The 27,839-nt window shown below is 38.7% G+C and overlaps 6 protein-coding genes across 6 annotated transcripts; 4 read left to right on the top strand and 2 right to left on the bottom strand.

Annotated features, from left to right (window-relative positions):
• The first annotated feature begins 500 nt into the window (after positions 1-500).
• LOC140016776 (protein GAMETE CELL DEFECTIVE 1, mitochondrial-like) lies at positions 501-3,446 on the top strand. The gene is made up of 3 exons (XM_072070579.1): positions 501-1,093; positions 1,963-2,149; positions 2,708-3,446. Exons 1-3 carry the CDS (start codon positions 504-506, stop codon positions 2,912-2,914), a joined length of 984 nt encoding a protein of 327 aa, XP_071926680.1. The 5' UTR covers positions 501-503; the 3' UTR covers positions 2,915-3,446.
• A 716-nt stretch (positions 3,447-4,162) lies between these two features.
• LOC113717208 (cytochrome b561, DM13 and DOMON domain-containing protein At5g54830) lies at positions 4,163-7,077 on the top strand. The gene has a single exon (XM_027241914.2). It carries the CDS (start codon positions 4,163-4,165, stop codon positions 6,821-6,823), a length of 2,661 nt encoding a protein of 886 aa, XP_027097715.2. The 3' UTR covers positions 6,824-7,077.
• A 153-nt stretch (positions 7,078-7,230) lies between these two features.
• Positions 7,231-9,655, top strand: LOC113717209 (pentatricopeptide repeat-containing protein At1g31430). The gene has a single exon (XM_027241916.2). The coding sequence runs from the start codon at positions 7,408-7,410 to the stop codon at positions 9,316-9,318; it is 1,911 nt and encodes a 636-aa protein (XP_027097717.1). The 5' UTR covers positions 7,231-7,407; the 3' UTR covers positions 9,319-9,655.
• Positions 9,656-10,121: 466 nt separating this feature from the next.
• On the top strand, positions 10,122-12,350 carry LOC113717210 (pentatricopeptide repeat-containing protein At1g26900, mitochondrial). The gene has a single exon (XM_027241917.2). The coding sequence runs from the start codon at positions 10,307-10,309 to the stop codon at positions 12,050-12,052; it is 1,746 nt and encodes a 581-aa protein (XP_027097718.1). The 5' UTR covers positions 10,122-10,306; the 3' UTR covers positions 12,053-12,350.
• Positions 12,351-12,535: 185 nt separating this feature from the next.
• Positions 12,536-21,683, bottom strand: LOC113717207 (PH, RCC1 and FYVE domains-containing protein 1). Its single transcript, XM_027241913.2, has 9 exons — positions 20,811-21,683; positions 20,631-20,717; positions 19,364-19,453; positions 18,626-18,706; positions 18,351-18,509; positions 16,146-18,260; positions 14,961-15,107; positions 14,013-14,305; positions 12,536-12,973 (listed from the first exon to the last, which is right to left on the bottom strand). The coding sequence occupies exons 1-9, from the start codon at positions 20,856-20,858 to the stop codon at positions 12,880-12,882; spliced, it is 3,114 nt and encodes a 1,037-aa protein (XP_027097714.2). The 5' UTR covers positions 20,859-21,683; the 3' UTR covers positions 12,536-12,879.
• Positions 21,684-22,626: 943 nt separating this feature from the next.
• LOC113716622 (HVA22-like protein a) lies at positions 22,627-26,106 on the bottom strand. The gene is made up of 5 exons (XM_027241018.2): positions 25,822-26,106; positions 25,575-25,601; positions 25,013-25,135; positions 23,925-24,165; positions 22,627-23,199 (listed from the first exon to the last, which is right to left on the bottom strand). Exons 1-5 carry the CDS (start codon positions 25,881-25,883, stop codon positions 23,131-23,133), a joined length of 522 nt encoding a protein of 173 aa, XP_027096819.1. The 5' UTR covers positions 25,884-26,106; the 3' UTR covers positions 22,627-23,130.
• Positions 26,107-27,839: the final 1,733 nt, after the last annotated feature.

The raw sequence follows: 27,839 nt of genomic DNA, 5'->3' as shown, positions 1-27,839 counted from the left end.
TTTATTTTATAAAATGTGAGGGACAAAAAAATTCATTTTGCGAAATGTGAGATACTATGAATCGGATTATATAAAATTTGATTTGATAATTTTGCCCCTAAAATATAATCAGGTGTAAGGTATATGATGGATTCTGACTAAAAATTAGTCGAAAACCTTAGTAGGAACCAAATTTGATTAATGTGAATTTGTAAGGGACGTAAAATTATATTTTAAAAAATGAGAAGTGAAAAAAGCTATTTTATAAAATATGGGAGATGTTTCAAACAATTTTTTCTATTTTGGTTATACTAATTAGTTAACTGAATTTGCCACTTATTCGGTTGATTTTCTACATTCCGTCAAGGATTACATTTAAATGGGATGAATTTTGTACTTTAAGGAGCTAAATGTCCTATTGTGAAGTTTAAGGACGTAAGTGGGAATGGGGCCAAAGTTAAAGGGTACAAAGCGAAATTAACCCCTCCATAAAAGTATAATTCAGTCCGCCGGATTTGTATCCCATGTTCAAGAAATCAAAAATGACACCAATCCGGAGGCTCTGTTTCCTCCTGAAAAACCCCCCTTTGAACCCCACCACGACCACCACCGTGTTTCGTCACTTCTCCACCACCAACACAGGCGACGACGAGTGGAATGATGCATGGGAAACAGCTTGGCTCCCCGACGAGCTCGCGGGAAAGACTCGAGCCCCATGGGAAACAGACGTCAACTTCTCACTTTCCTCCGCTGAAACCGTCCCTTCTCAAAATCCTAACAATTCCCATCTTGATATGGATTCTGAGACCAAGGCTTTCGTGGAGGACATGAACGAGAACTGGGATCAAAGAAAAGGGAAGCCCAGAAGTAGTAGTACCAACGCGGATAAGAATGATGGGGTGGTTAAAAAAGAGGGAATTGGTGCTGGGGCGGCTGGAGCTTCGTCTGAGCTTTATAGGCTGGAGAATATCAAGAGGGATTATAGATTGAAGAAGCAGAGAGTTCATGCCGGGCTATGGGCGAAGGAGATTGAGAAAATGGAGGAGGCTAGGTTGGGGGATTCCATTTCTGGTGCTGGCGATGACATTGAGAAATTGCTTGATAGCTGCTCAGAGTATGCTTCCTTGCCCTTATCTATTTATTTTTATATGTTATCTGTACAGAATTAGGAACTCGAGCAATTGGTTTCCTGATTTTGCCTAATTGTTCAGGTTTAAATCGACTTTATTTATGTTTGTCAAATTATTTCGGCTGTTTCTGCTAGCTTTTCTAGATTTACTACGTGTCCAAGATGAAATTTTTAGCTAAACATAAATCTCAAGGATTATATCTTCCTTGAACACTGCAAAAAACGGCCTGACATGCTTATGTACAACGAGCGAATCATCCTTGGGCTAAAGGCATAGCCATAAAACCATGTCCAACCTTAACCGCTTGCAAAAAGAATTGTGCTTAACATATACTTATCCATGATGGCACGGAGTCTAACAATGTTCAAATTGTTATATCTTGCTAAATTTTAGTTTTATATTTCATTTTCAGTATTAAACTGTGCCACATGTCGGGAGACACCCCCCAACCCCGCCACCAAAAAAAAAAAAAAAAAAGAGTAAAGAAGTGAAGGAGACCGTCATTGGATGCATCATCAAAAGTTAATTTTTGCAAGAGGTTTAGTAGATAAAAAGCATTTATACGCAGGCACATGTTTGCATTTGCCATTTCAGTCTTTCTTAAGTTTATGCTGACATTGTGCTGTTTGTTTCAGTAGATTGTTTATGCCTTTATGATCTCATGCTTATTTTGGAACACCTTCAGATAGCCGCTGGGTTGTGTATTTCTCGTTAATGACTCTAATCCACATGAAGACTTTTATGCCCAAATTTTCTTGATATTATTAAGGTTTTTGCCTATGTCGAGCTCTTTTGTCATGAAAGTTTGAAGATTGGAGACCTTAACTATACTCCTTTGGTTAAACAAATGCAGGATATTTGATTCTCCCGGTGATGATTTAAATAATACTAAAATTCCTGGCACAGAGTTCAAAAATAAGCCTGATGGATGGGAAACAACGTCAAGAGCTCAAGATGGGAATATATGGCAAATGACACAAAGAGAAGAAGACATTCTGCTTCAAGAATTTGAGCGCCGAATTGCATTCAACAAGTTCCAGGTGTGTATAATTTGGTCATGATATCAAATTAGCATATTCTGACGACGACTCTTTAGACTTGTAACTCTGTTGTAAGCAGCATGATGCAAATGAAATTGGCATTCTTTTGTCTGATATTTTACCCAAGTAGTGCTGGCTAATTCTTCTACCGTGCAAAGTTTGCTGAAATCTAGCTTGAGCTGTTGGTGGCGGTCCCACCTTCTATTAAGAAGATTGGCAGCTGAACTGTTTTCAGCTGCCAATCAGCTCGTAAAAGCTCATTTTATGATCTTCACTTGTTGGATTCAATTGTCTAGTATGATTTCCTTTCTCGTTTTGTTTTTTGAGTACTGCCACATTTTTAAGCGTCTAGGATTCTTTAGTGTTGCATGCTTTAGTCTGGACTCATTAAGCTAGTAGTTTGGTTTGTAAACAGTTCAGTGTTGATCAGACTTGTTTTTACTTTGTCGAAGAATTTTCAATAGCATAGCATGGCACTCTCGTTACTATCTTTTTTTTTTTTTTTTTTTGGGATGTTGGTTGCAGTTTCTAATCTTAACAAATATTATTCTTATGCAGATTGCAAGTTTTATTAAAACTCACATATTTAGCCGAAGAAGACCCATTGATGGATGGAAGTACATGATAGAGGTGATTGGACCAAATGCAAAGAGAGGGAAAGGCAGTGTCTCAAGATTGCCTAGTGTATCAGATCCAGCAACTCAACCTTTCAAAGAGGAGAAAGCACCAATTACCAGTACTCCCCTCTCCTACAAGGGGAGGTAATAGTCATCCTTGCTCGTAGGAGCATCCATATTCAATCAGAGATGTTTGTTACCTTGTTAACAGGAGTGAGGGAGTTTCTACTGAGATTCGAATGAATTTTAGCATTGTCACATACAAGTCAAATTCAGAGAGCTCAGCATGAGTTTGCAATACTTGTATGGGAAACAGATGAAAAGAAGCCACATGTTTTATTCTGGAGTGAACGAAGAAAAGAAAACAGAACTTGAGCAAGAGAATGCCTTGAGCTGCTATTTCCCTACTTTGGAAGTCCATTTCTCTCGGAAGCCGAGAGGATCATGTTGCACAATACGGAAGCATGAATGAAGATACCGCTGAGAGAAGGAAACAGTTGCGCAGTTCATCTCGCAAGTTCAGGTGAAGCTGAACTTGAAATTGTAGTATTGATGAAGAATCCATTAAACGTTTGTTGTTGGTTGATTTAGCACTAGCGGATTCTGTTTAGGAATATTTAAATGGGCGTTTGCCGTTAGATGTGCCAAAAACGAAAAAGAAAGGAAAGGCATTCTACTTCTCTTGTGCTCAAAAAATTAGTGAAACAAAAAGGTAAAGTAAATCGTCCCCCAAGTTTTTCCTTTTCTTTTTTCACCCTTGTCACGACGACCCATCCAAAAGGGTCAGAAGAATAATGGCCCATCATAACCCCAAAACCCAGAGAAAACATTTGCTGTCGACTTTTGACCCAAAAAAAAAAACAAGAAAAATCGCCCTCCTCCTACAACCTGTATAGTAGCCCCGCCCCACGTGTCACTCACCTCATATGTTGAAACTTACGACATCGTAGCAAGAAAGCCATGAACGGTCCGTGCTTGGAAGGGTCGTGCAGTCAGAAAGTAGGTCAAATGTGAGAGAGCACCTCCCCAGTACCACCCAGCAAACGACCTCGTTCCCTTATATTTTAAACATGTGTGTGAGTAACGGAATATGAAGAATGGATGTGAGACGAACTGTGGAGCTGTCAGAAAACACTGCAGTGGCCTACTGTTCCTTCTCCGCGTCTCCCACCAACGTTGCCGTCTCCGAAAGAAAGTTTGCTTACAGCAAATTACCCAGAATAATTTGCGGCAAATATTCCTTTGAAAAAAACTGTGCCTTCATCAGGTAATTATCGATCCTGTCTCTATCTTATTTCTTTCTCTTCTTATTCATAATTACGTGAACTTTTTCCCGACCAAATCATACCCTCACTGGATTCTCGCCGGCCGATCTTTATCTACCGACCGGTGCAAGATGGCACCGAAAGAACCCTTTTTTCTTCTCGGGTTTTTGCTCTTGTTTTGTTTTTTAATGTCCTTTTCCAATGCGAACTGCCCCAAAACCAATTCTTCCCTCCTCAACTACACATCCCAATTCTTGATGGTACAACACCAATTGCGTGGGGTACTTACTATCCTAGATGATTGTTCCTTTAAGGTTTCCCAATTTGATATGCTTCAAGGCTCGGATAATGTTAGCTGGTGGGGTGCCTCGGGTGAAACCTTCGAAAATCTCACTCGGGGTTTTCTGATCTCAGATCATAAGTTGAATCAGACCTATAAAAATGATAGCTTTACTGTTAATTTACTGAAAAATGTCACTTGGGATCAGATCAAAGTTCTTTCTGTTTGGGATTTGCCCACTGCTTCTGATTTTGGTCACGTTGTCCTTGGGGGGAATTCTTCCTCCACCAATTTTAATGGGACTGGTGGTCCTTTGACAGTTACAATGTTCGATAATTGTAAAGTTTTGTCGAAAAACTATAGGGTTAGGTGGAATTATAGTGAAGATAAGGATTTTATTGATTTTGGGTTGGAAGGTGCTATTGGGATTCAGAACTATATGGCCTTTGGTTGGGCAAATCCCAATGCTTCCGAGAAGTTTATGGTGGGTGGAGATGTGACTGTGAGTGGTTTTAAGGAGAATGGAATGCCATTTGCAGAGGATTATTTCATATCAAAGTATAGTGAGTGTGTGGTGAATGAGGAGGGGAAGTTTCAGGGGGTTTGTCCTGATTCCATGCTTGATAGCTCTGATCCTATTGGTTTGGTTAACAACACGAGATTAGTTTATGGGCATAGGAAGGATGGGGTTTCTTTTATAAGGTTTAGGAGGCCGCTGAAGAGTGTTGATGGGAAGTATGATTTGGCTGTGAATCCTAAGGCTAAGATGACTGTGATCTGGGCTTTGGGCTTGATAAAGCCGCCTGATAGTCTTCGCCCTTTTTATCTTCCTCAAAATCATGGTGGTACTTTTGGACACTTGGTACTTAACATATCAGAGACTGTGAATGATTGCTTGGGACCTTTGGATGCTGAAGACAAGGAGGACCAAGATCTTGTCATTGCTGATAAGAAGGAACCTCTAGTTGTTTCGACTGGGCCAGCATTGCATTACCCCAATCCGCCTAATCCTTCAAAAGTTCTTTATATTAACAAGAAGGAGGCTCCTGTTCTTAGGGTTGAGAGAGGGGTTTCAATCAAGTTCTCCATACAAGCAGGGCATGATGTTGCATTCTATATCACCTCTAATCCACTTGGTGGAAATGCTACCTTGAGGAATATGTCTGAGACTGTTTATTTTGGGGGACCAGAAGCTGAAGGAGTCCCAGCAAGCCCTACAGAACTGACATGGGCGCCTGATCGCAATACACCAGATATAGTTTATTATCATTCTGTCTATACGCAAAAGATGGGTTGGAAAGTTCAAGTAGTTGACGGGGGTCTGCCAGATATGTATAACAATAGTGTTGTTTTGGATGATCAGCAAGTCACACTTTTTTGGACATTATCAAAAGATTCAATATCAATTGCAGCTCGGGGTGAAAAGAAAAGTGGTTATCTTGCAATAGGTTTTGGACGTGAAATGGTACACAGCTATGCTTATGTGGGTTGGATTGATGATGATGGAAAAGGAAGGGTGAGCACATATTGGATAGATGGAAGGGATGCCTCTAGTTTGCATCCAACTCAGGAGAACTTGACATATGCAAGATGCAAGTCTGAAAATGGTATCAGCACATTTGAATTCACCCGTCCGTTACACCCATCTTGTAGTAAAAGAGATGAAAGGCCAGAATGTAATAACATTGTTGATCCTACAACCCCTCTTAAAGTTATTTGGGCAATGGGTGCTCAATGGTCAGACAACCACTTGAGCGTTACAAATATGCACTCTGTCACAAGCAAGAGGCCTGTTCACGTGTTGCTTATGCGTGGTTCTGCTGAGGCAGAGGAGGACTTGCGGCCAGTATTAGCTGTACATGGTTTTATGATGTTTCTTGCGTGGGGTATACTGCTTCCTGGTGGTATTCTAGCTGCAAGATACTTAAAGCATGTCAAAGGTGATGGGTGGTTTCAACTTCACGTATACTTGCAATACTCAGGATTATCAATCGTTTTCCTTGGTTTTCTTTTTGCTGTAGCCGAGCTTCGAGGTCTGTTCCTCCACTCATTACATGTGAAGCTTGGAATGCTGGCAATATTGTTGGGTGTTGTGCAACCAGTAAATGCCTACTTTCGACCTAAGAAACCTGGTGCTGGAGAGGTGGTTTCTTCAAGGAGGATTCTTTGGGAATATATGCATGTCATTGTTGGCAGGTCCAGCATTCTTGTTGGGGTTGCAGCTCTTATCACTGGAATGAAGCATTTGGGAGAAAGATACGGTGATGAAAATGTTCATGGACTTACTTGGGCTCTGATAATCTGGTTATTGGTTGGTGCTTTGACAGTAATTTACTTGGAGTACCGTGAGAAGAAGAGGCGGCAGGATAGAGTATCTGGAGGAAGCAGTTGGGTATTGGGTAACGGTGAGGAGGAGGATGTCGATCTCTTGAGTCCAAGTCGGACAGTAGCAGAAAAAGATTCAGATTTTTCTGAAAGAATGGAAGTGCAGTTAGAACCTTTGAGCAGATAGAAACTCCCTTTGAAGACTCGCCTAGGATATAAACTTGCTCTGGTCCAGCAATTTTGAAATCGGCAAATCATACAGAAGACAGCAGGCTTTGTTGGTTACAAGGTTTTAGGTGTATCACATGTCACGGCTTTGTCCTACTTTTTGTCCCTCGCGAGGCAGCTAAGCTGCTGGATGTAATTGTATACTCCATACATTTATTGGCATAGTTAAAAAGTATTCTTTTTAATAGAAATCTCTGTAGAAAGGATTTTGCAGTTCTCTTTTGCATCTCCTTCGTGTGTAATTCTGTTTAATAGCATCTCCTTCCCTTATATTTCCATGCTGTTTGGGTATTGGGTCGGTGGAACATAATTGCGCTAATTTGGCCAGATGCAGGAATCTCTGTACAGTTATTGGAGCGAAATTAAAATTTATGGAACATCAAGCTCCTTTAGCATCTTTATTTCAAGTAAACAGAAGCTGTACGAATAACGTGCTTTGCAATACTCGGCCTAAATGCCATGGCCTGAATACATCTCCTTGAATTTACTCTTGGCTTTCTTCACCAGGTACTTCACTTTTCCCCTGAACACCTTATCGTTCTCATGACATGTGCAAGACCCATTTTCCGCCTCTTCACAACCCATGCGACGACCTCAAAAACTGACCCAATCTTCAAATATCCAAACTTTGAAGAATTCATCCAAGAGTTCCATGCACACTTCATCAGAACTCATCGTCATACCGACTCATTATCGATGTCAAATATTATCAAGTTCTACGCTTTGTCTTCTGAGACAATACTCAAAGCCCACTTTGCTTTCCTCCAGATTGAGCACCCCACCTTACCAATCTGGAATTTCATGATCCGTGGATTCGCTCAGAGCGACCTACCCGGTGAAGCGACACCCCTATTTGAGAAAATGCGTGACAGAGGTTTACATGGAAATAATCTGACGTTTATATTCCTGTTTAAGGCTTGTTCTCGAGTTTCAGATATTTTAACTGGTAAAAAGGCCCACGGTCTTGCTCTAAAACTTGGGTTTGGATCTTACCTTTACGTGTGTAATTCTCTTATTCACATGTACGGTTCTTGTGATGCATTGGATTTTTCTCGGAAAATTTTTGATGAAATGCCTGAAAGAGACTTGGTTTCTTGGAACTCGTTGATATGTGGGTATAGTCAGCGCAACAAGTTTAAGGAGATTTTGGTTCTTTATGGTGCTATGCAAGCAGCCAATCTGGCGGCTGATTCTATTACCTTGGTGAAAGTTCTATTAGCTTGTAGTCGTATGGGTGAGCTGGACGTGGCAGACTCTGCGGTGAAATATATTGAGAATAGTGGTATTGAAATTGATGTTTATTTGGGTAATGCACTGATTGATATGTATGGAAGGCGGGGTTTTGTTGACTTGGCTCGGGGAGTTTTTGACAGGATGATAGAAAAGGATGTGGTTACTTGGAATACCATGATTATGGGATATTCAAAAGCGGGGAATTTTGATGCAGCAATGAAATTATTTGATGAGATGCCCAGGAGGGACGTCATATCTTGGACCTCCATCATAGTGGGGTACTGTCATGCAAAACAATTTTCTGATGCCATCAGGATTTTTCGAAGGATGATGGCCGCTAAAGTTAAACCTGATGAGGTTACTGTTGCTAGTGTTCTTTCTGCTTGTGCACATTTAGGCATGCTTGATGTGGGTAATGCGGTGCATAAGTATGTCTGTGAATATGATGTCAAAGTAGATATACACGTGGGGAATGCCTTGATCGATATGTACTGCAAATGCGGATCAACTGAGAAGGCCTTGGAAGTTTTTCATGATATGAAAGAGAAGGACACAGTTACATGGAACTCAGTCATATCCGGACTTGCAGTGAATGGAATTTCTGATTATGCTCTTGACCTGTTCTCACAAATGTTAATAGAAGGTGTTAAGGTGACTCATGGAACTTTTGCTGGGGTATTACTTGCTTGTGCTCATGGTGGATTGGTGGATAAAGGTTTGGACTACTTTGATAGTATGGGTAGGGTTCATGGATTAGTTCCAGAAGTGAAGCACTATGGTTGCATAGTTGACCTCTTTTGTCGCTCTGGCAATCTAGAGAGAGCATATGAATTTATACAGTGCACGCCTGTAGCTTCAGAAGTTGTTGTGTGGAGGATATTACTTGGTGGTTGTAAACTTCATGGAAATGTGCCCCTGGCCGAGATAGCCTCCAGCAAGCTTATTGAATTGGATCCTCATAATGGTGCAAACTATGTACTATCATCTAGTGCTTATGCCAGTGCAGAGAGATGGAATGCTGCTACAAAAATGCGGGAATTGATCGATGAAGATGATTTGCAGAAGCCTCTAGGTTGGAGTACCATAGAAGTGGATGGTCTAGGACCTGTTGATTCACAAGGAAAAGGTCCTTCAGAGTCTCAAAATAATCCTAGTCCAATTAAACTATCTGAAAGAAAAGATTTTATCACTTCCCTTCCTGCAACATATGAAAATGGATAGTTACTTGAAGATTGAATAGATTTGACAGAGGTTTATGCAAGGGTATTGATACCCAGTCTCCGTGCATTTATCTGCAAAGCAGATAGGCCATGCAGTGCATTGCTTCTTGTTCTGGCAGTTGACTGGGCAAGAACTTGGCCATAGCATACATGAACATCAGCGGAAGCATGAACCATGGAACTTTGAGGAACCATCTGTGCATTCATATTTTTCATGTAAATGTTATATAATTGTTTTAATTGTTTTCTTTCTCTGGGAAGAGAAAATGCTGCTTCGTGCTAACAGATTTGCAAAGGGATTGGCAAGCATTCTGTATGTATTTTACACTACTCCCTACTATCCTTGAGCATTCCCTGTAGTCTTATCCGTGTACCTTCTCATCATTAATAAAATCTTTTGTTCCGTCTAAAACTTGGGTACATTTCATGAACTCTAGAAACAAATTTTATGAGTGAAAATCTTAGTTGGCAGTCAAATATATTGACAAGTTAACAATTACACCAACATTGTACAAGTTTACACTAATGTAGTAAGAATTATACAAATCGGATTGAACTGGGCATGACTTAACTTTTGAGGACCTGATCCACTTTATAATTTAGCCTATAAATGGTGTCTTAAGTAATCTCAAATTGCTAGGCCAGATTGTTTTATTGACCAGTTAACAATTACACCAACATTGTACAAGTTTACACTAATGTAGTAAGAATTATACAAATCGGATTGAACTGGACATAACTTAACTTTTGAGGCCCGGATCCAGTTTATAATTTAGCCGATAAATGGCGTCTTAAGGTCTTTAAAAAATTCAAGGTGACTTATTAAAGCTTTATTCTGGTTTGTTACCCTGCAAACCAGTTTTTTACGTGGGATTTTATCTCGGTTAGTTGCAATCACCACCTCTGGGTTTCCCAAATTACAGATTACACACTTTTTTCCTGTAAAAAGAAGATGAAAAATGAACTGCCGCGACTAAAATTGTTGGTTCATGTTCAAGAGAAAATTTCGAACTTCGCCCACCAAATTTCTTTTCCCGTATCTCTACTCCACACATTGCCCAGATGAAAAGATTGTAACTTCATTGCAATCTTGCAAAAACATATCTGAAATTACCCCAATCCATGGCTTAATGGTCAAGACTGGTCTTGATCAAATACCATTTACACTTAGCAAGCTTCTTGCCTGTTCAATACAAGATATAAACTATGCAGGCTCCATTTTCAAACATATACAAAAACCAAATCTTTATATGTTTAATACTATCCTAAGAGCCTATTCAATCAGTGAGAATCAAAATCAGGTTTTTGTTCTTTTCAATTACTTGAGGGCTCAAAGAATTGTGCTTGATGAATTTACTTTCGTCCCAGTTCTCAAATCTTGTTGCAAAAAGTTTGCCACTTGGACTGGTCTTGGTGTTCATTCAATTGTGTTGAAATCTGGGTTTCAGCTGTTCTTGAATGTAAAGAATACGCTTTTGCATTTTTACTGTGTCTGTCAGAGAATGGGCGAGGCCCGCAAACTGTTTGACGAAATTTCAGGAGGGAGAGACTTGATACCGTGGAACATTTTGATGGGAGGCTATCTTTGTGCGTCTCAGAATAATGTGGTTTTAGACTTGTTTAAGCAGTTATGTACCACTGGTCAAATTGTCGGCAAGACCACAATCTTGAGTGTTATCTCGGCTGCTGGGGAACTGAATTGCGTTTTGACAGGCGAGTGCTTACATGGATATTGCATAAAGTTTGGTTTTTGCTTGGATTTAAATGTGGTCAGTGCATTGATTTCCATGTATGGTAAAATGGGCTGCATTGATTCAGGGAGTAGGGTGTTTGCTGAAGTTTCTGCAAGAGATGTTGTGGTGTGGAATTGTCTCATAGATGGATATGCTAAAGGTGGCCTGCTAGATGAAGCATTAGGTTTACTGGGTTTGATGAAGCTGGAAGAAGTAAAACCCAATTCATCGACCCTGGCAGGGTTGCTTTCAGCTTGTGCTTCATCTGGGACTCTGGCATTGGGTCAACGTATACATGACTATGTAGAAGTGCAGGAGATAGTTTTGGATGCAATACTTGGAACAGCTTTGGTGGATATGTACGCTAAATGTGGATTGCTTTCGATGGCAAGTAATGTTTTTGATATGATAGAGAAGAAAGATGTGAAGTGCTGGACAGCCATGATACTGGGTTATGGAGTAAATGGGGAGCCAAAAAATGCCATTACTCTTTTCCATAGAATGGAGCAGGAGGATTTCAAGCCTAACGAAGTCACTTTCTTGGCAGTGCTCAATGCATGTAGCCATGGAGGATTAGTGACCGACGGAATAAGTTGTTTCAGAAAAATGGTGCAGCATTATGGCTTGACACCTAGAATTGAGCATTATGGTTGTATAATTGACTTATTAGGTAGAGCTGGTCTGCTTGAGGATGCACACGAACTGATCAAGAGCTTGCCCATCGAGGGGGATGCCACAGCATGGCGAGCATTACTCGCAGCATGCAGGGTCCATGGAAATGTTGAATTGGGTAAGTTGGTTAAGGGGAAATTGGAAACACTTTATGATGAACACCCTGCTGATTCGCTTGTACTCACTAGCACTTACGCTATAGCTGGGAGGATACCTGATAGCAAAGACATGCTCGAGAACAAAGGGAACCCATGTAGTCAAACTGCAAAGAAGGAAGCTGGAAGCAGCATAATTCAGTTGTCTAACAAGGAGTGGGAACTGGAGGTGTGAATTTTGGAGCTAAACAGAATACTGACCATGCATATGCCGCGTGGGGCATACCTTCATTGATAGATTTCAAAATCTTTGGCAAAATCAGATAAAACCTGAATTAAGCTTGACCAAAATTTTGTTAGATCAAGGCTGTTTCATGTCTAACCTGCCATATTGCACATACACTGTTGCTCCCCCTACTCTTTCTTGCTGCAAATTATGAACCTCCCGTTGCTCTATTATTTGTAGTCATGACAATGATGCACTTTTGAGATACTGGCGAAAAGCAATTCTAAGCCCGGTATTGGCCAACAAACGGATTGAGATGGCAGATGTACGACCCTAAGTTGTATGAAGTCGTAAAACATCTGCAATTCTGATGCCCTCGCCCACGCTGAGTATCTGGATTTCTTCTCTAATTTCTTGTGAAATGTTTTTGCGAACATCTGAATGTGAGTCATATCCAACATCGAAGAAGAAAGAAGTGTAAAGCAAAGAAGATTTGGAAAACAAGCTCGTCTAAAATTGTCCTCTTTTCCGAACATGGTACAAAATGCACTAGCTAAGATTTCTAATAAAAGGAGAAACATAATACAGCTATAGATGAATGATACATTTACATGTCATAGGTGCTAACTGAGTCTTCGTGTTTTAGTCATGCTTGCATTCTTCCCCATCCCGTTCTTATGTGGATGTGGAAAAGCCAGTATATCAACTTTACACGTTAACCAAAAAAAAGGCAGAAGAACAAGGAGTTCCGGGTTCAGCATTCAAAGATGGTTACTGTACTTGATGGTCAAAACACCCTTTTTATACAGTGAAATTGACGAGATGGCAGCTACAGGTTAAATTGGGGCTCGGATATTGTGGCGCTCAAGTACTTTTCTTCCATTTTCTGCCCACCACTTCTCTGCCTGCTGCTCACTGAAATATTTCCGACTACAGAAATAACAGATTATTAGAAATTATAGCAGACTAATAAAAAGTTTGTGTTCTCCACAAAAATGTCTCAAAAATGTATTAGTTGTTGATATAGAATCAGAGAAAAAATCTTATCCTACTATCAGGGAGTATTAAAGGTTTAAAATTTTCTTGGGTGTAAATTTTCAAGGGGGTTGCAGTTGTTAAGGTCTGATTGCTCTTGATCACAACTGAAGCCAAACATATTCATGTGGGATCGACAGTTATCATAAGCATAGATGTCAATAATAATTGGAGAAACAAAGCAGGATTTGAATGGTCTCTAGCATCAAAGTGGTTGATGCAGCATAACACATGCAGCCTTGTCTTCAAACCCTATGTTCATCAATGTACCAAAGATTTTCATGACAATTTCCAGGGTGCTCTAACTGCGTAAATAACTAAACCAAGTTAGTTTGAGATGTCTTACCCACACACATATTCCTTGTTTTATAAAATTCCAGTGCAACCATGAATAGGTATATACAGGAAGACAGCACTTTTCACTGACTAATCGCAATGTGAAGTTACTTTGTCAAATAACCAGTAGATATGAACTACATTAACCTATTTGGTAAAATAGAGCAGATGGAGTAAAATCAGGAGGATTATTTTTAAGTCAATGGGGAAAATTCTACTTCTTATTGCTAGAGGAAATTAAGTTGTTCAAACAATCGTTTGAAGAAGTTATCTCCCTACCAGATAAAGGTCATTTGTGCCAATAGGATAGTATATATTATGTCAGTTGCCGTAGAATAAGCACAAAAAGTTTCCAACGGAGACTTCCAAATGGTCACGGCAACACGACAGATTGATAAAAAAATGTGGGGAGAAAACTTCATTACAGATGTTGTTGAATTTAAGAAGAACATACATGTCATGAGATGACTTAAGTTGGCATAATTTTGTAATGCTCAGCAATTACTGAATGGGCATAAGGTTGGAAATGAATATAGTACTGAGTCACATCGAGACAATCGTAGATGTAAAAACAGGAAACCTAGCATCAAAGTTGTACCTGAAACGAACCCGTCTGAGTTCATTCCCACCCGTTGGAGAGGAACAGATAGTCATATACACGCCTGGTTCATCTTTTATCACCCTCTCTGGCTTCTGCAGCTGAGTCTTGGCTTCATTTGGCTGCACTGAACTAGTTGAGCTGGCACTGGACTCGATTCTAAGAGGGGCTAGGCTAGTTGCTCTCCTCCAACTAGAAGGGCAGCTAGGATCATTAGATATTTGTTCTGAATCAGAATGCGAATTGCTCCTGGCAGGAGGACCCCCAGGCAATCTTTCAGCCATCTCTTTCAACTGCAAGATTATCAGATTATCAACCCCATTATTAGATTATCAACCCAATCAGACCCTGCAATCTACTGTAAACATAATTACTCACTAGTCACTACAACGAATGACATTAAGCCAATATCTAATACAACCAGCCAAAGGAAATGCATCAATGAATTAATGAATAACTGCCCAATGTTTTCCTGCTTTTAAATATCATAAATATTTAAAATTGTTGCAGACAGTTTAGCAGAAGTACTTAAATTTTTGAGACAAACTCCATAAAGTTGAAATTGTAATTGAATTCTTTTCCAGTTGAAACATTTTTAGATCTCATTAAACCAAGAGAATAAAGTCTGTGGTCTATGCAACAGTTTCTTATACCCTAGAGTCTCACCAATGTTATCGTTTTAAAGCTAACATGTTTGAGTAGGTAGACGTTATGGAAGTGTATCTTCTGGTTCTTCCAGTATGTTACAGCAACATAATATCATTATGAGAGAGGAAACCAAAGAGTAAAACCTCGCCACGGTTGCAAGCTGATAAGCTAAACTCAATGCATGACTAGTAAATTCATATAAACTTTTACCTATGCATGGAGTATATCAATGTAATAGAAATTACCCTCCATAGACCATAATCATTTAAGCATGTTCTATAACATGAAAGAAAAGCTGACCTGGGCAGATAGTGACTTGATTACTTGCTTTGCAGCTCTGCTTTTCTCAGCTTCATCTGCTGCTTGTGCTGTAGCCTCCTTTAGTTGCCTTGATTTTCTCTCTAGCTCAACCTCAAGGAATTGTGATTTGCTTGCAAGTTCTTCCACCTACGCCAAAAAGAAAGAATCCTAATAAGTCATATCCTTTTGTTGATACAGCAACAACTGCATGAAAATCAGATATCTATGTGAAACCTCTTGCATGCAAGTATTCCATCAACATTTACAATGTAGGTTGGTAGCTTGCAGATGGTTTTGCAGACAAAGCCACATAAAATTCTGCAAGGCATATTACTTGGTTTGATAAATGAGCAATTCACATCTCAATGACTTTATCTATGGTGTCACAACCAGACGGAAATCTCAATACATAGCCACCTATATCTAGGTAGTTGAGAGAGAATTCTTGCCTACTAGTCAAAGTCAACAACTCTTGGACTCTAAAAATTGTGATTGGCCTATTCTCTTTCTATCTTTCTTTTTTGCCTGGACATTCTGTTTGGTTTAAATGTCAATTGAAATTTTAACAAAGGACAGAGTTCAAAGCCACAAATGTTCCCATGTCAGCTGAATAAGAGAATGAATTTGATATTTCTATAGCTGTAACTGTGGCAAGAGATATCAAATAGCACCAATTTTATGGACTGCAAATCTACTTAAGAATAACTACTAAATCCCTCATGGACTAAATAAGGATTTGAAAATTTAAAATGAATTTTAGATATCGTTCATGAATCTAGATGTTTGATTGGAAACACCCAAAAGCAATTAATCCAGTGTGTTTTATGCATTAAGGGGTAGATTATCTACCAGTGCACTCTTTCCCCTTTCAAAGAAGATAGATCCTGGAAACCCAAAATCCAGTTTCAAGGATGCTTTTTCTTGCTTTAACACCGTATATGTGATCAATAGTAAGACAAAAAATGACGAAGCAAAGAATTGGACAATTGTCATTCAAGTCTGTCCGATTGCCAAATTTTTGGGTCTCAAATTCTATTTCTGATATTTCAATTAAAGTCTTCTATCACAATTGAACCTTAGATTCTTCAAAAGTTTTCTGCAATGTCCAAACTGCAAAGTACACTACTGATGAAACTATTACTAGGTGCTGATTACAACAAATATGTAATTCATGAATCAGCTGACCTGTGCCCTTAAACACTTTATCTCCTCATGTAAAGCAGCATTGTTATGCTTTGAATCACCAACAATTGATCCATCTCCATTGACATCTATTGCCGGTGTACGTGTTGCAGGCTGCAGTGGTCTTGTTTTACCTTGAACAGGAGAGGTTGATCGAGAAACCATTCTGGAATTAGGAATAGATAAGGAGAGGAACTTAGAGGTTCCCGTCGGACCAGTTGGGGATTTGAATGAAATGCCCCCCCGTTGATCATCTCCATTTGGAAAAAGGATCAGATTGCTACCATTTAATTCTGCTCTACTGCTACTCTTAATACTGCTAGCCTCAGGCACATTGAATGAATTAGAAGGAGAGAGTTTGGACATGTTTTCTGGTAGTCGAGGATTTTTGGTCTCCTTTTCTGTTAAGTCCAGGGCCTTGTAGAGTACATTTGCACTTTTAACACTAGCAATTCGAGGTGCAGATATAGAGGTAAAAGATTTCTGCAACTTAGTATAACAATCATCACAGACACGATGTGGCTTGTTCGCACTTGGGGCTAAAGAAGCTTTTAGGGACTTCCTACTGCTGCATGCTTTGCAAAAGACAAGGCCACAGTTGTAACAATTGTGACGCTTTCTTCTGAAATTGAAAGCATTGCGACAGCTAGAGCAAACAGAATTATCAGCAGAAGATATCCATTTATGCATACAGATAGCAGCAGTAAAGTTTGCTCCACATACTACAGTTTTTACTTGTTTATCTTTCAAAAATTCAACAACAACTGGTGTATTTCTATCATCATTGTCTCCATGGCCCAGTTGTCCATTTGAACCTTTTCCCCAGGTATAGACTTCCATTTTCGATGTCAAAACCGCAACATGATGTGAACCACAGCTAATCTCCTCTATGAAACTATCAGCAATTATTCCTCCAACACAAGTGGGAGTTTTTCCATCAGCCAAAGGATTCCCTAACTGTCCATGCACTAAACTTCCCATTGTATATACTTTCCCAGCAGTTGTCAAAGCAACAGTTAAATTTTGTCCACAGGCTACCTGGGAAAAACTTAAATCATCTAATGCAGCTACACTTACAGGGACTAGTCTATGTTTTTTATCAGAGTGCCCAAGCTGTCCTTCATCTCCATTCCCCCAGGTGAATAGTTTACCAGACACAGAGCCCTCAGACGGTTCAGACTTGGAAGTGACACCAGTTTCAACAACTGCAGCTGTGTGCCAAACACCACAAGCAACCTTCAGAGTCCGAACTCCTTTCAAGGATTCAACTTCTCTGGGAATATTGGAGCTATGATGATCACCATGGCCTAATGCACCAAATGTTCCATCCCCAAATGTAAAAAGTTGCCCAACAGATGTTATTAGAGCTGTATGCCAGGGCCCACAAGAGACATATGAAACGTGTAAGCCCTCAATAGAGCCTCTAACTTTCTTAGGAATCCAGTGACTGACTTCACTTCCATGCCCAAGCAACCCACAGTTATGAGTGCCATCACCCCAACTGTACAGATCACCAGAAAGTGTAACAGCACAGGTATGATGCTCCCCACAAGCAACCATTTCAATGTTCATACCACTAAGGCTATCAATAAGCTTGGGATAGGGAAGATCAGCCACCAATCCATGACCCAAACGGCCTCCTGTCTCTTCACCCCAGCTGAACACTTCCCCTTGTTTAGTAACTAATATGGCATACTTACTGCCACAGGAAATACTATGGACATCAAGCACCACTGTTGACTCCAATGCCTTAGGCAAATTAGCATCAGTTCTACTTCCAGATGATGCACCTACTTTAAGTTCACCACCACCCAATACCCCTTCACCAGTTCCTTCTCCCCAAATAAAAACATCACCAAGACACTCAAAATCCTCGTGACATGATCCCTGGCTTGATGAACTTACAGCACTGGATAAACTAATTCGAACTGTGTCAGCTGTAGAAATTCGGCTATTTGAGTTGTCTGTGGCCCCAGGTATAAGAGAGCTGGCAGTGCTGGTATTTATTTCAGCCAGAAAAGAATTTTTTGATGTTGCTGTATATGAGACAACGTCAGCAAAAGCTTTTCCCAATCTGCTTTGTGGAATACTTTCAGCTCTTGGAGTGTCTCCATGATCCTAATATAATTAAGTCATCAACAAGATAATTAAGAGAGAGAGCCCTAACACCCTAATTTCCAAACAAATTAACTAAGAAGGGTAACTCACAAAGGGTAAACTTGGTGGAGAGGTTCTTCGAGAACGTGGACTGTCACACGAGGATGTTTCAGCCTTTGTGTCATTCCTTGCCTTGTGGTGGCTGCCATGAGCAACGAGTGCTTTAAGACCGAAAAACCAAACCTCAGCTTCATCCTTATCTTTACATATCTGTCCAAGACAGTAATTGAAAGATTAACAGGGTAAAGTTGAAGAGATGATGAAACTAATTTCCTTTCATACTCGAGCACTAGTTAACTATTTATTAGGAGCAATGAAAAGCTCACCACATCCAAGGATCTATCATTATATATAAGAGAAAACGATTGATATTCCTTCTCTGGTCGAGGGTACCGCTGAAATATTGCCTGAAAAGAAAGGGCAATTACCATATGAGTTGGATCTCACTCATTATTCTCAGGGAAGGGCAATTACATACAGCAACTTGCAGTAAATGGTCAACATAAGCCATGTAGTTGCTAAGAATGATGCAAAAACGATGATGGCCTTCAAAGACAAGAGTGCTCTGAAGAACAGTAATCTTCAAACAATTTGTTATTTAACTTCTTAGATTCGAGTCCTACATGATAGCCGCAAAAGTTTCAACTCTCTGTCTCTCTCTGATTTTTTTCCTACTCACCTTTTTCCTAACAAACTGACCAGCTCTAAGACAAGTGATCTTATGTCAATTTGAAAGGTCAGAGATGCATAATATACAGTTGAGGAGAAAAGTGATAGCTTCTCATCTAGATACATCAAGGTTCATTTGATCTTTGATCTGATAGAGGAATTGGCTTATTTCTGATCAACTAAGATGGTGCCTATACAAATGATAATAATTTGAAAATAAGCATAAAAAATTTGAGCTATTAAAACTTGCATGCTCATCCAATTTTTTCTGTCTCAAAGCATATTAATTAGGAAACCTCAATACTTCTTTTACTGCAACAGAAAATCAGAAGCAGAAGCTAACCATCCATCAATTTCTATTGAGGAAAAATATCAAGAAAAATCAGCAAACTTACAGTACGCTGTCCAGGAATAATCCTTGAAACCTGTCGCAGTTCAAGCTGTTTCTCTTCTTTGCCATAGTACCATATTAAGGCAGACTCATCCTGAAATTTAGCATCAAAAGCCACGGCAAACTAAAATAATGAACAAAATTTCTCTTGAAATGATCAGATTAACTACTAATAAAGGTTAAAACTCCACTAAACCAGCAATATCAACATATTCAAAAAGAGGAGTGTATCCTGACTCGTTACACCCAAAAAAAAAAATCTTTTTTTTTTGTTGCGTTGTTGCAAGGTTTTTGCTTGGCATTGGTTAAAATGCTAAGCCACACCATGAAATATCGAACACATTCCCGTGTTTTCTTGTATTAATCCACATACCTATATTTTAAAGCAGGTCAAACAACAGTAGGTGATGCACAAGTAAAATTGCACTAGGGTAAGAAGAATTACACGGTATGTTGATTTAGGTGTGATTGGGATAGAGAAGTTGTAGTAATTATCTTTCTTAAAAAGAAAATCAACAGAAGGGTATTGAGCAACCTCCTTGCTAATAAAGGAGAATTCCACATTTATTTTCCAGATTACCAAAATTTCCAACCGTTATAGATTATAGAACGTTACTTCTGCAGAAATTGGAGCATTCTCCACCGCTTCTTTTTATTCATGCAACATTTCAGAAGGTGTCAATGTGAAATTGTAAACATGACAATCCAAATCCAAAGCCTAGAAAAGAATGTGGAGCACTAAGTGCACAAATGTTGCTCATTAGTTCATCTATAAGATGATTTAATTTCTCATCAACAGATGGTGGCAAAAACAACATGGCAAAGCAGCAATCTCCAGCTAATTTTAAATTGTAGATCTCTTTTCTCCTCTCTATACTTTATGCTGTTATATATGAGGATGAAGAGGTTGAATGAAACTACCAAAACTATATCTGAAGAATCACAGAGATGTCTCTTTGTATCACAAAGCTCAACAAGGGCTCAGTTGAAACATAACTAGGCATTTCCAGGATTGTATCTGCTGCAGAAATGATGCCTCAGTTAACACTCTCTTGTAGTCATGGTTTATAGAGCTCCTTCTTGAAATGAAGGATAAAAACTATTAAAATCCTTAAGACAATGAACTTCTTTCATTGCGAGACACAAAGTGATAGATGAGTTCCTTGACCTAAAGAAGCTCCAAACAAGTAAAAGCAGGCATTGACAATAATAATTTCAGGCAGGTAAGCTAAGAACTTTGCACAGATAAGATGTACTGCAAGGAGACTTACAGTTGATAGTCGAAACGGGCAGAACTTTGGCTTTCCCCTCCTCCCATACTTAAGCAGAAAAGCCCCCTTCTTGAGCGCTGTGATGGCCTTTTATTCCCATAAGAAGCACAATCAAATATCCTATACTTTTTCTGCGTCAAGTTCAAAAGAACGAAGCAAATGCAATGCGAAAAACAGTACCTGGTCAATATCTCTCTCAGCTAGAGCAGGCCTCTGCAAATCAGCCATTCAAGTTGTAATGCGATCACTAAGAAAAACCCAAAACCCATTTGAACCTCCACAGCCTAAAAACAATCTCCTCCTCCTACACCTACTCTCCCCCATATAAGACCACAAGCTCACAACAAAGCTATTCTCTTTTCATCTGCCCCATCATAAAATCCCTGAAGAACATTCAAACAAACAGAAATCCCTGCTTATTAAAGAGAAAGGCCCCTAAACTTGCTTAAACAGGCCTCAAGAGCTCTATTCACGACTCAAAACCGTTGAACATTCAGCTCTAGAGCGGCTAAACCAACTCTTGGAAAATCCAAAGAAACCAAGAAATCCCTATTCAACCTTTCAAGAAAAACTCCAATTCTTGAATATGTGCAATCAACACTGACGCCTTGAAACAAGATTCCGTATCAAAATCCTTTAATCAACCTTCACCAAATCACATCACAGATTTGCATTTATCACATGTAATGCAGGCCACTTGGAATGAATCTGAGGCCTTCTTGTTCCTTTTCCTTGAACTATAATTCGTAGGGTATAATGACTTCGACAGGAGGGAAATTGAAAGACAAAAATGACAACTTTTTTAGCTCGGCATCAAAGCTCTCTTCCCCCTTTCCTGGGACAAAAGGGTCTTGCAGATTAATTAAAAATCAGTAAATTTTGTTCCAGAGGAGCTATAAAGATGTCGAAATTTTGTCTTTATTTCCTCAACATTTTGTTCTCATCCTTTGTCTCTTTCTCTTTTTCTCTGCTGATTTCTTTTTTGTTTCCGCTGCTTTGTTAACATCCCTCTTTTTCGGAGTTACGCCCTGTCAGCATCAAAAAGTCAGATTCTTGCATCTGAGATTTTTTGATGATTGGGATGTTCTGATTTTGTCCTTTTCTAGAGCAAAATTAACGAATAAGGCCAAAAGTCTGCCTGTAAGCCTAAAAAGGGACGAGTCACACTATGACAAATTACAGTAATCACGCCTTATCTTTGGAATAATTATGAAAAACCTCCTTTTAAGCTTTTGGTATCCACAGGTCTGGGGAAGCCATATTTGCTAGTTTACCCGATATATTTTTTTTGACGGAAGTTTACCCGATATTTCAATTACACTACCTCTTTGTCTAATGAATTTTTGTAAGAACAAAGTAATCTAACTAAATACGAAATTTTGGGAGAGACAAATGTGATACCATAACCTATTCCCTTTTTTTCTGGCAAAAGAAAAAGAACAGCTACGATATGACTAAACTCAAGAAATGTGAACAAAAGATTTCAAAAACCAATAAACAAAATCAATACGATTTTTCTTGTATATCTCTGCCTTCTCTGGATGAAAGACTCCTCACAAGGCAAAACATAAAAACATATGTTGTTGCTAACCCCATTTTCTCTATGATTGTAATGGAATTGTGTTGCAACATTCAACGAATTGTATAATTGGCCAAATTGTTTATCCCAAGTTCCAACAGTATACTAATTTGTTTCGTTAAGGGACTTGGAAATCAAGTAAGATCTTAATTGGAAATATCGTTGGCAAGTAATATTTTAGTTGTAAAGGGATCGTATTGATAATTATGTCCGTTCGAGTGGAATACTTATAAATCTAGATATAAATCATTTCAAATTGATTTTTTTGATTGCTTGATTTTCTTGAATCTCACATATCCAATTGAGCTTAATCCACTTTTAGAATAGACCTTTTCAAACATGTTTTCAAGGGGAAGCTATTTCTTTATTGCACTAGGAAAGGAAGAATCCAAAAGGAGCTAATAAAAGAGAAATGCAACTAAACAAGATGAGAACCTGAAATCAATGGCACAATTATGGAAACATAAAAAATCAATAACCTACGAATCTGTCTATTTAGAACATAATCCACTGACAATGTTGAGGCTTTTTTTTTTTTTTAATAAATTTTTTCTTTTTAGTATAAGTGAAAAGACTTGAACCCGAAGTCTCTCACTTATATTCCCTTCTCCCCTGGCAATGACAATGTTGACGCTTGATTTCAATGAAAGCAAGCAGCTGCAGCACTTGTTGAACAATGCTGATGGAGAAGTAGCAAAGATCATTAAGCAGAACAAAGAGTTATTCTGATGGACAAGTCGTCCATATACCTTAGTAGTACTTTAGTCACACTTCGATATGCAGGCAACCTCAGTTTCAACAAGCTTTGCAATCAGAAAAATGCAACGAAAGATGGTCAAGTGATCATATACTCGCTGCCCAGTTGGCTCTGAGCCAGAAAAAGTACCAACTTTGTGGTGCGGTACCAGTAAATACAGGGTGTTAATAATATCCTCTATCGTTTTCAAAGATCATATAGGTGCTCCTCCTCGCCCGGGCTTCTCTATCAGCCTGTACACAGAAACACAAAACTGTCGATTATGGACTGCCATGACATCAGCACACAGATAAAAGAAACGTTCATGCAAATGAACAGGAATAAATATTACTTTATTGACAAGAATGTTTTAAATTAATTATCTTACAAAAGGATATATAGGTCTTATAGCATATGTCCTGTGTATGGATTTGCAGAAAGAGGAAAACTTTATGAACGATGGGAAAATGCTGAAGTACCATTGGTCAAGAAAGGGGTTCTTCCCAAAATATTATGTGCATTCAGAAACACTGTTTGAGCAATGAATAGTTATTGTTTTAGCAATGCGCATGTCAGTATATCAGCTGAGGAAAACAACCTCACGTATGAATCAGACTAGTACAGCTCGTTAGCAGTAATTATAATTCACGGTGAGCTATGAAAGAACAACAAATGGATCAGTAACTTGTAGTAATTGTAGATGCTCAACATTGTAAGTAGTAACTTTGAAAAATGAATAGCATTAGTACCTAATTCATGTTCATGGTCAGATACTCAGCATTCAGGACACATTTTACTATTCAAGAACTTATTTCCAATCATGCTCTCTCTATTGGTAAAACTGCACTACTAAAGATTCCACATCAAGGGTTCACCCCCTTTTTCCCCAGTTTTTCCCCGCCCAAAAAAATTAGCTGGTCTAAATGCAAAATCTAAAATCCAAAGTTAGACGTTTAAGGTACAAACATTTTTAGCATACCCTGGCTATCATTCTCTCAAAGGCTTCTGGTCCATTTTCTTCAATGTATTTTTCTGCAGCAGTAAGGACATCATCTGGTTTACTGAAAACATCCTTCTTTCGAGGTACATACCAGATCTTAACTTGTGGATTCCTGTAGAAAGGTCTAATGAAATGCTCATAAACATAAGCTGCTCCGTTGAACTGAGGTAGGACTAGCCAGCATATACCAATCAGTTTCGCATAGGGCCAAATGGGTAACCTTATGCCAACAAGAAAATCAAATAGTAAGGGCAGGTCAACAGCAACATACTTTATCCAGACATGCATGAGCACATTCTTACAGCAGCACACAGGCAATTCTTTTATGGCAAAGCAAACCAAAATTAAGGATGTAAAGGGGGGAAATTCCTCTCAGCTTTCAACTTTTTTTTAGCCAAAAAGTTATTCACTTTGTAAACTTCTCCCATGTACTCTCTAAGGATAAATGAGAGGACAGAAAATATCAAGTTAAAACATCATTCACGCAAAGAGTGATCTCGTCAGTCTTTACGGTGGGATGAAATGTGCTTTTATATCGAAGAATCGATGGATATGCACGCGACGAAGCACAAAAAGAAGTTCCTCAATTTAGGCTGAAATATTTTGTCCATTGTGACTCAGTTCCTCCATTTTACACTGGTTACACGGCTACGTGGTGTTGATGCTTTAAGGTGGTAAAATCATGAATATTCTCATAATACTTGCTCCTAATGAGCTATATAAAGGTAGTAATCTCATGATAAATAAATAAATAAATTTGGTATTAGTTCCCCTGTCAACTGTATTTTACTTAATCTGATGTAATTGCATTATGCACTTGGTAACTGAGAGGAAGTGCTATTGTTGGACTTCAGCCCTGTATATGTGGAACAAAAGAAGGTGATGAGACTGAAATATTGGAAATGACTGGTCCAGGCAATGAAAATAGGAAATAAGTAACTTCGGTGAAGTGGATCATGTTGTAGTAGCTTCAAGCATTTGGCAACAGGTTCAGCCAGTCCAAGGCCGATTCACCATAATTTAGCAGTATAAGAGATGTAAGAAACTCGAGTTTGCAGCACACTTACCACTCAAGAACTTTGAAAAATGTAAGCTCGAACAGAGTAATTAGAGAATAAAGAACCCAATAAGTTAACCACTGCCTGTCATCAGCACGAGATTTAGTCTCTATGGCCCTAATAGAAGCGTACCTGTCAACATCACAATGACAAGGTTAGATTGTCATTTACCATCCTATGAACCATGCAACAAATACACATAATACCAAATAAAGATATCCTTCAACCATAAACATGCAACAGCCATCAAGCCCACCAACCCTCTATGCTACTTTTACTCTGATTTCAAATGCCTTTTGGGAGCAGAGAGGTAAGGGGTCTCTAATTTTCCCTCCTACCATAAAAGCAGAATATCCATTCTCAAATAACATCAGAAGGAAAAATTTACTGGGACAATCTAAACACCGGCATTACCCTACCTTATTTGATCAATATAGCTGTACTATTAAGCAACAAACTAAGCAGTGATTTTGCAATTCTTTCCTCTTCCTCAAAGATTTGCAATGTGAAGTACTATGCAACAAATAATCACGAAAGATCCAAACTTTTTGACAAAAGGACAGAGACTTACAGAGGATACACGAGAGAAATCACAGGCCTGAAAAAGGAACAAACAGATTTTAGTTAGCAAAAAAAAAAAAAAGGAACTATTTGAGAAGAAAAATCAAATCTTGGTTTCAGCTTTTAGTAGAAAAATATTACCGTGATATAGAAGCATGCAGCAACAATCACATTGTAAAGCAAGTAGCGTTACAAAAAGAACCGAGGCAAAAAGAAATTAGAACTTGAAGAAAAATAAATTACTACTACATTCTTACATAGCAATAACATCAATGTTCTTGGCCATCACAGCAAGAAGATTATTCCCAGAATTACCCATTTTTTTTCCTGGGAGTAGAATTGCAATCTCTGCCTGTTTTGTTCCGGGGTCCTGCAAGATTTTAGAACAAGCACAAACCACTTCCTGTTTTCTTCTCTAGGACAGCGTGACAGAAACCAAAGGAATGTGTTTTGCATTGAGTCAAGGAAAGTCTTACACAAACAAGTAATACTAAAAATTAGAAAAGAAAGAGAAAAGGAAAGTGTTGCAGAAAAGGACAATTTTCTAGAAAGCATGGAAAGGTGATTGAAATTTGTAACCGAGAAGCGTCAAAATTTCTTCTAGGACATAGGACATCTTTATGCTTCACGAAGAAAGAGGCACCGAAAAATCTTCGCCCTTTTTTCCATTAGCTGCTATATTGCTGTTGGTGCATCCAAATTACAATGGCCAATCATATTCGAGCTAGACAGTCAAGCGCAGGACAAAGTACTACTTTAAGGTCCGAGACATGGGACTCGGTCTGAATCTTATTGGCTTTTAGATTAAAAGGATGGTATTGTTGACGAAAGTGGGGTGCATTGGATCTCCGCTCTAGTGACTTTCCCGGTTTCCTGTACTACTTTTGACTCCCGAAAACGCGGCAGGGAATAGTGAAGAAAAAGGAGAGCTTTCAATGATGAGGAAAAAAAAAAATAGCATGTGATTTATTGCCTATATTATATCATTAAGATTGAATCACATTATTCGCCATTTAATTCTTTTTTCTTAATTTTGTGCAAGAAATTGACCATGTTGTTCCAAAAAGACATATAAACTACATTACATTTGGTAAATTTGACATGGCGATAGTCTTAACAACTTGTAACTCAGTTTCATTTGTGTCTTTCTTTGCAAAGTTGTTTCATTTGTGTCTAAGAAGAAATATAAGCTGCGTTGCATTGGGTTTGACTTTAACAAAACAAAACCAAAACATATAATAGCAGAGACATTAGTTTATTTCTCTTCTCTCTCTTGATAAGGAAAAAATTTTAATGGTTCGACCCCCTCTTTCCTTCTTTCTTTTGGTAAGATTAGAGTTTCTTCTTGTGTTAAAAAAAAGTTACATTTCGGTGCGAAAACTTGCACTGTATGATACCGACAAGATCAGTGGTCTCGAACAAGAACAATGTAGTGCTAGTCCTAGGATTAATCATCCATGCATGCATCGCCTAGTCCTTTTGATATAGTAGAAATAATTGAACTGTACTCTGATATGTTGTGTCAAGATCGTTTGCAAACAATTTAGAAACGTTCTTGCATTTGTCATTGTTGGTGTGAAATCGATTGCATTATTTATCACTGTAGAAAAGGAGCTTGTAGTTGTTCGTTTCTGCATTTCCAATCAGTGTGGAAACACAAAACAAAAAATTGCGGGAACGTACGCCTTACTACACCATATCTCAGTCTAACAGCGATAGTTATCTTTTCAACCAATCAATAAATTTTGGAAGCAATAAGTTATTTAATCTTCCTTGTAGCAATAGTTATCGTTACCTTGTAGAATTTCTTGAAAATTTCACCGGCGAGTGCAAAGGCACCCGTCTGATGCGATGATAGTTCAATTCTCTCCGAATTTCCTATTGACCCTCTCGGATTCACCCATTTCCCTTAGTGCAGAGTAAGAGTAGGCGTAGAATATAATTTATTGTGACCAAAAACAAAAATAGTTATCCTTTCAACCAATCAATAAATTTTGGAAGTAGTAATTTATTTAATCTTCCTTGCAGTAATAGTTATCTTTTCAACCAATCAATAAATTTTGGAAGCATCAATTTATTTAATCTTCCTTGTAGCAATAGTTCTATTATCGCATTTGGTTTTGGTTGGGGGGGAGATGGGCTAATGCAATTGAGGTCTGATACGATTCGGCTCGGTTGTTGTCCTATTCACGTTATTTAGTGTATAATTATATTATATTATATTATAAGGTAAAAGTAATATGCGTGAATCAAATATTTGATAAATGTTGAGCAC

The sequence above is a fragment of the Coffea arabica genome, chromosome 11c (genome assembly GCF_036785885.1).
Source record: "Coffea arabica cultivar ET-39 chromosome 11c, Coffea Arabica ET-39 HiFi, whole genome shotgun sequence".
Classification (NCBI taxonomy): domain Eukaryota; kingdom Viridiplantae; phylum Streptophyta; class Magnoliopsida; order Gentianales; family Rubiaceae; genus Coffea; species Coffea arabica.
This window is presented reverse-complemented; position numbering and strand designations above follow the sequence as displayed.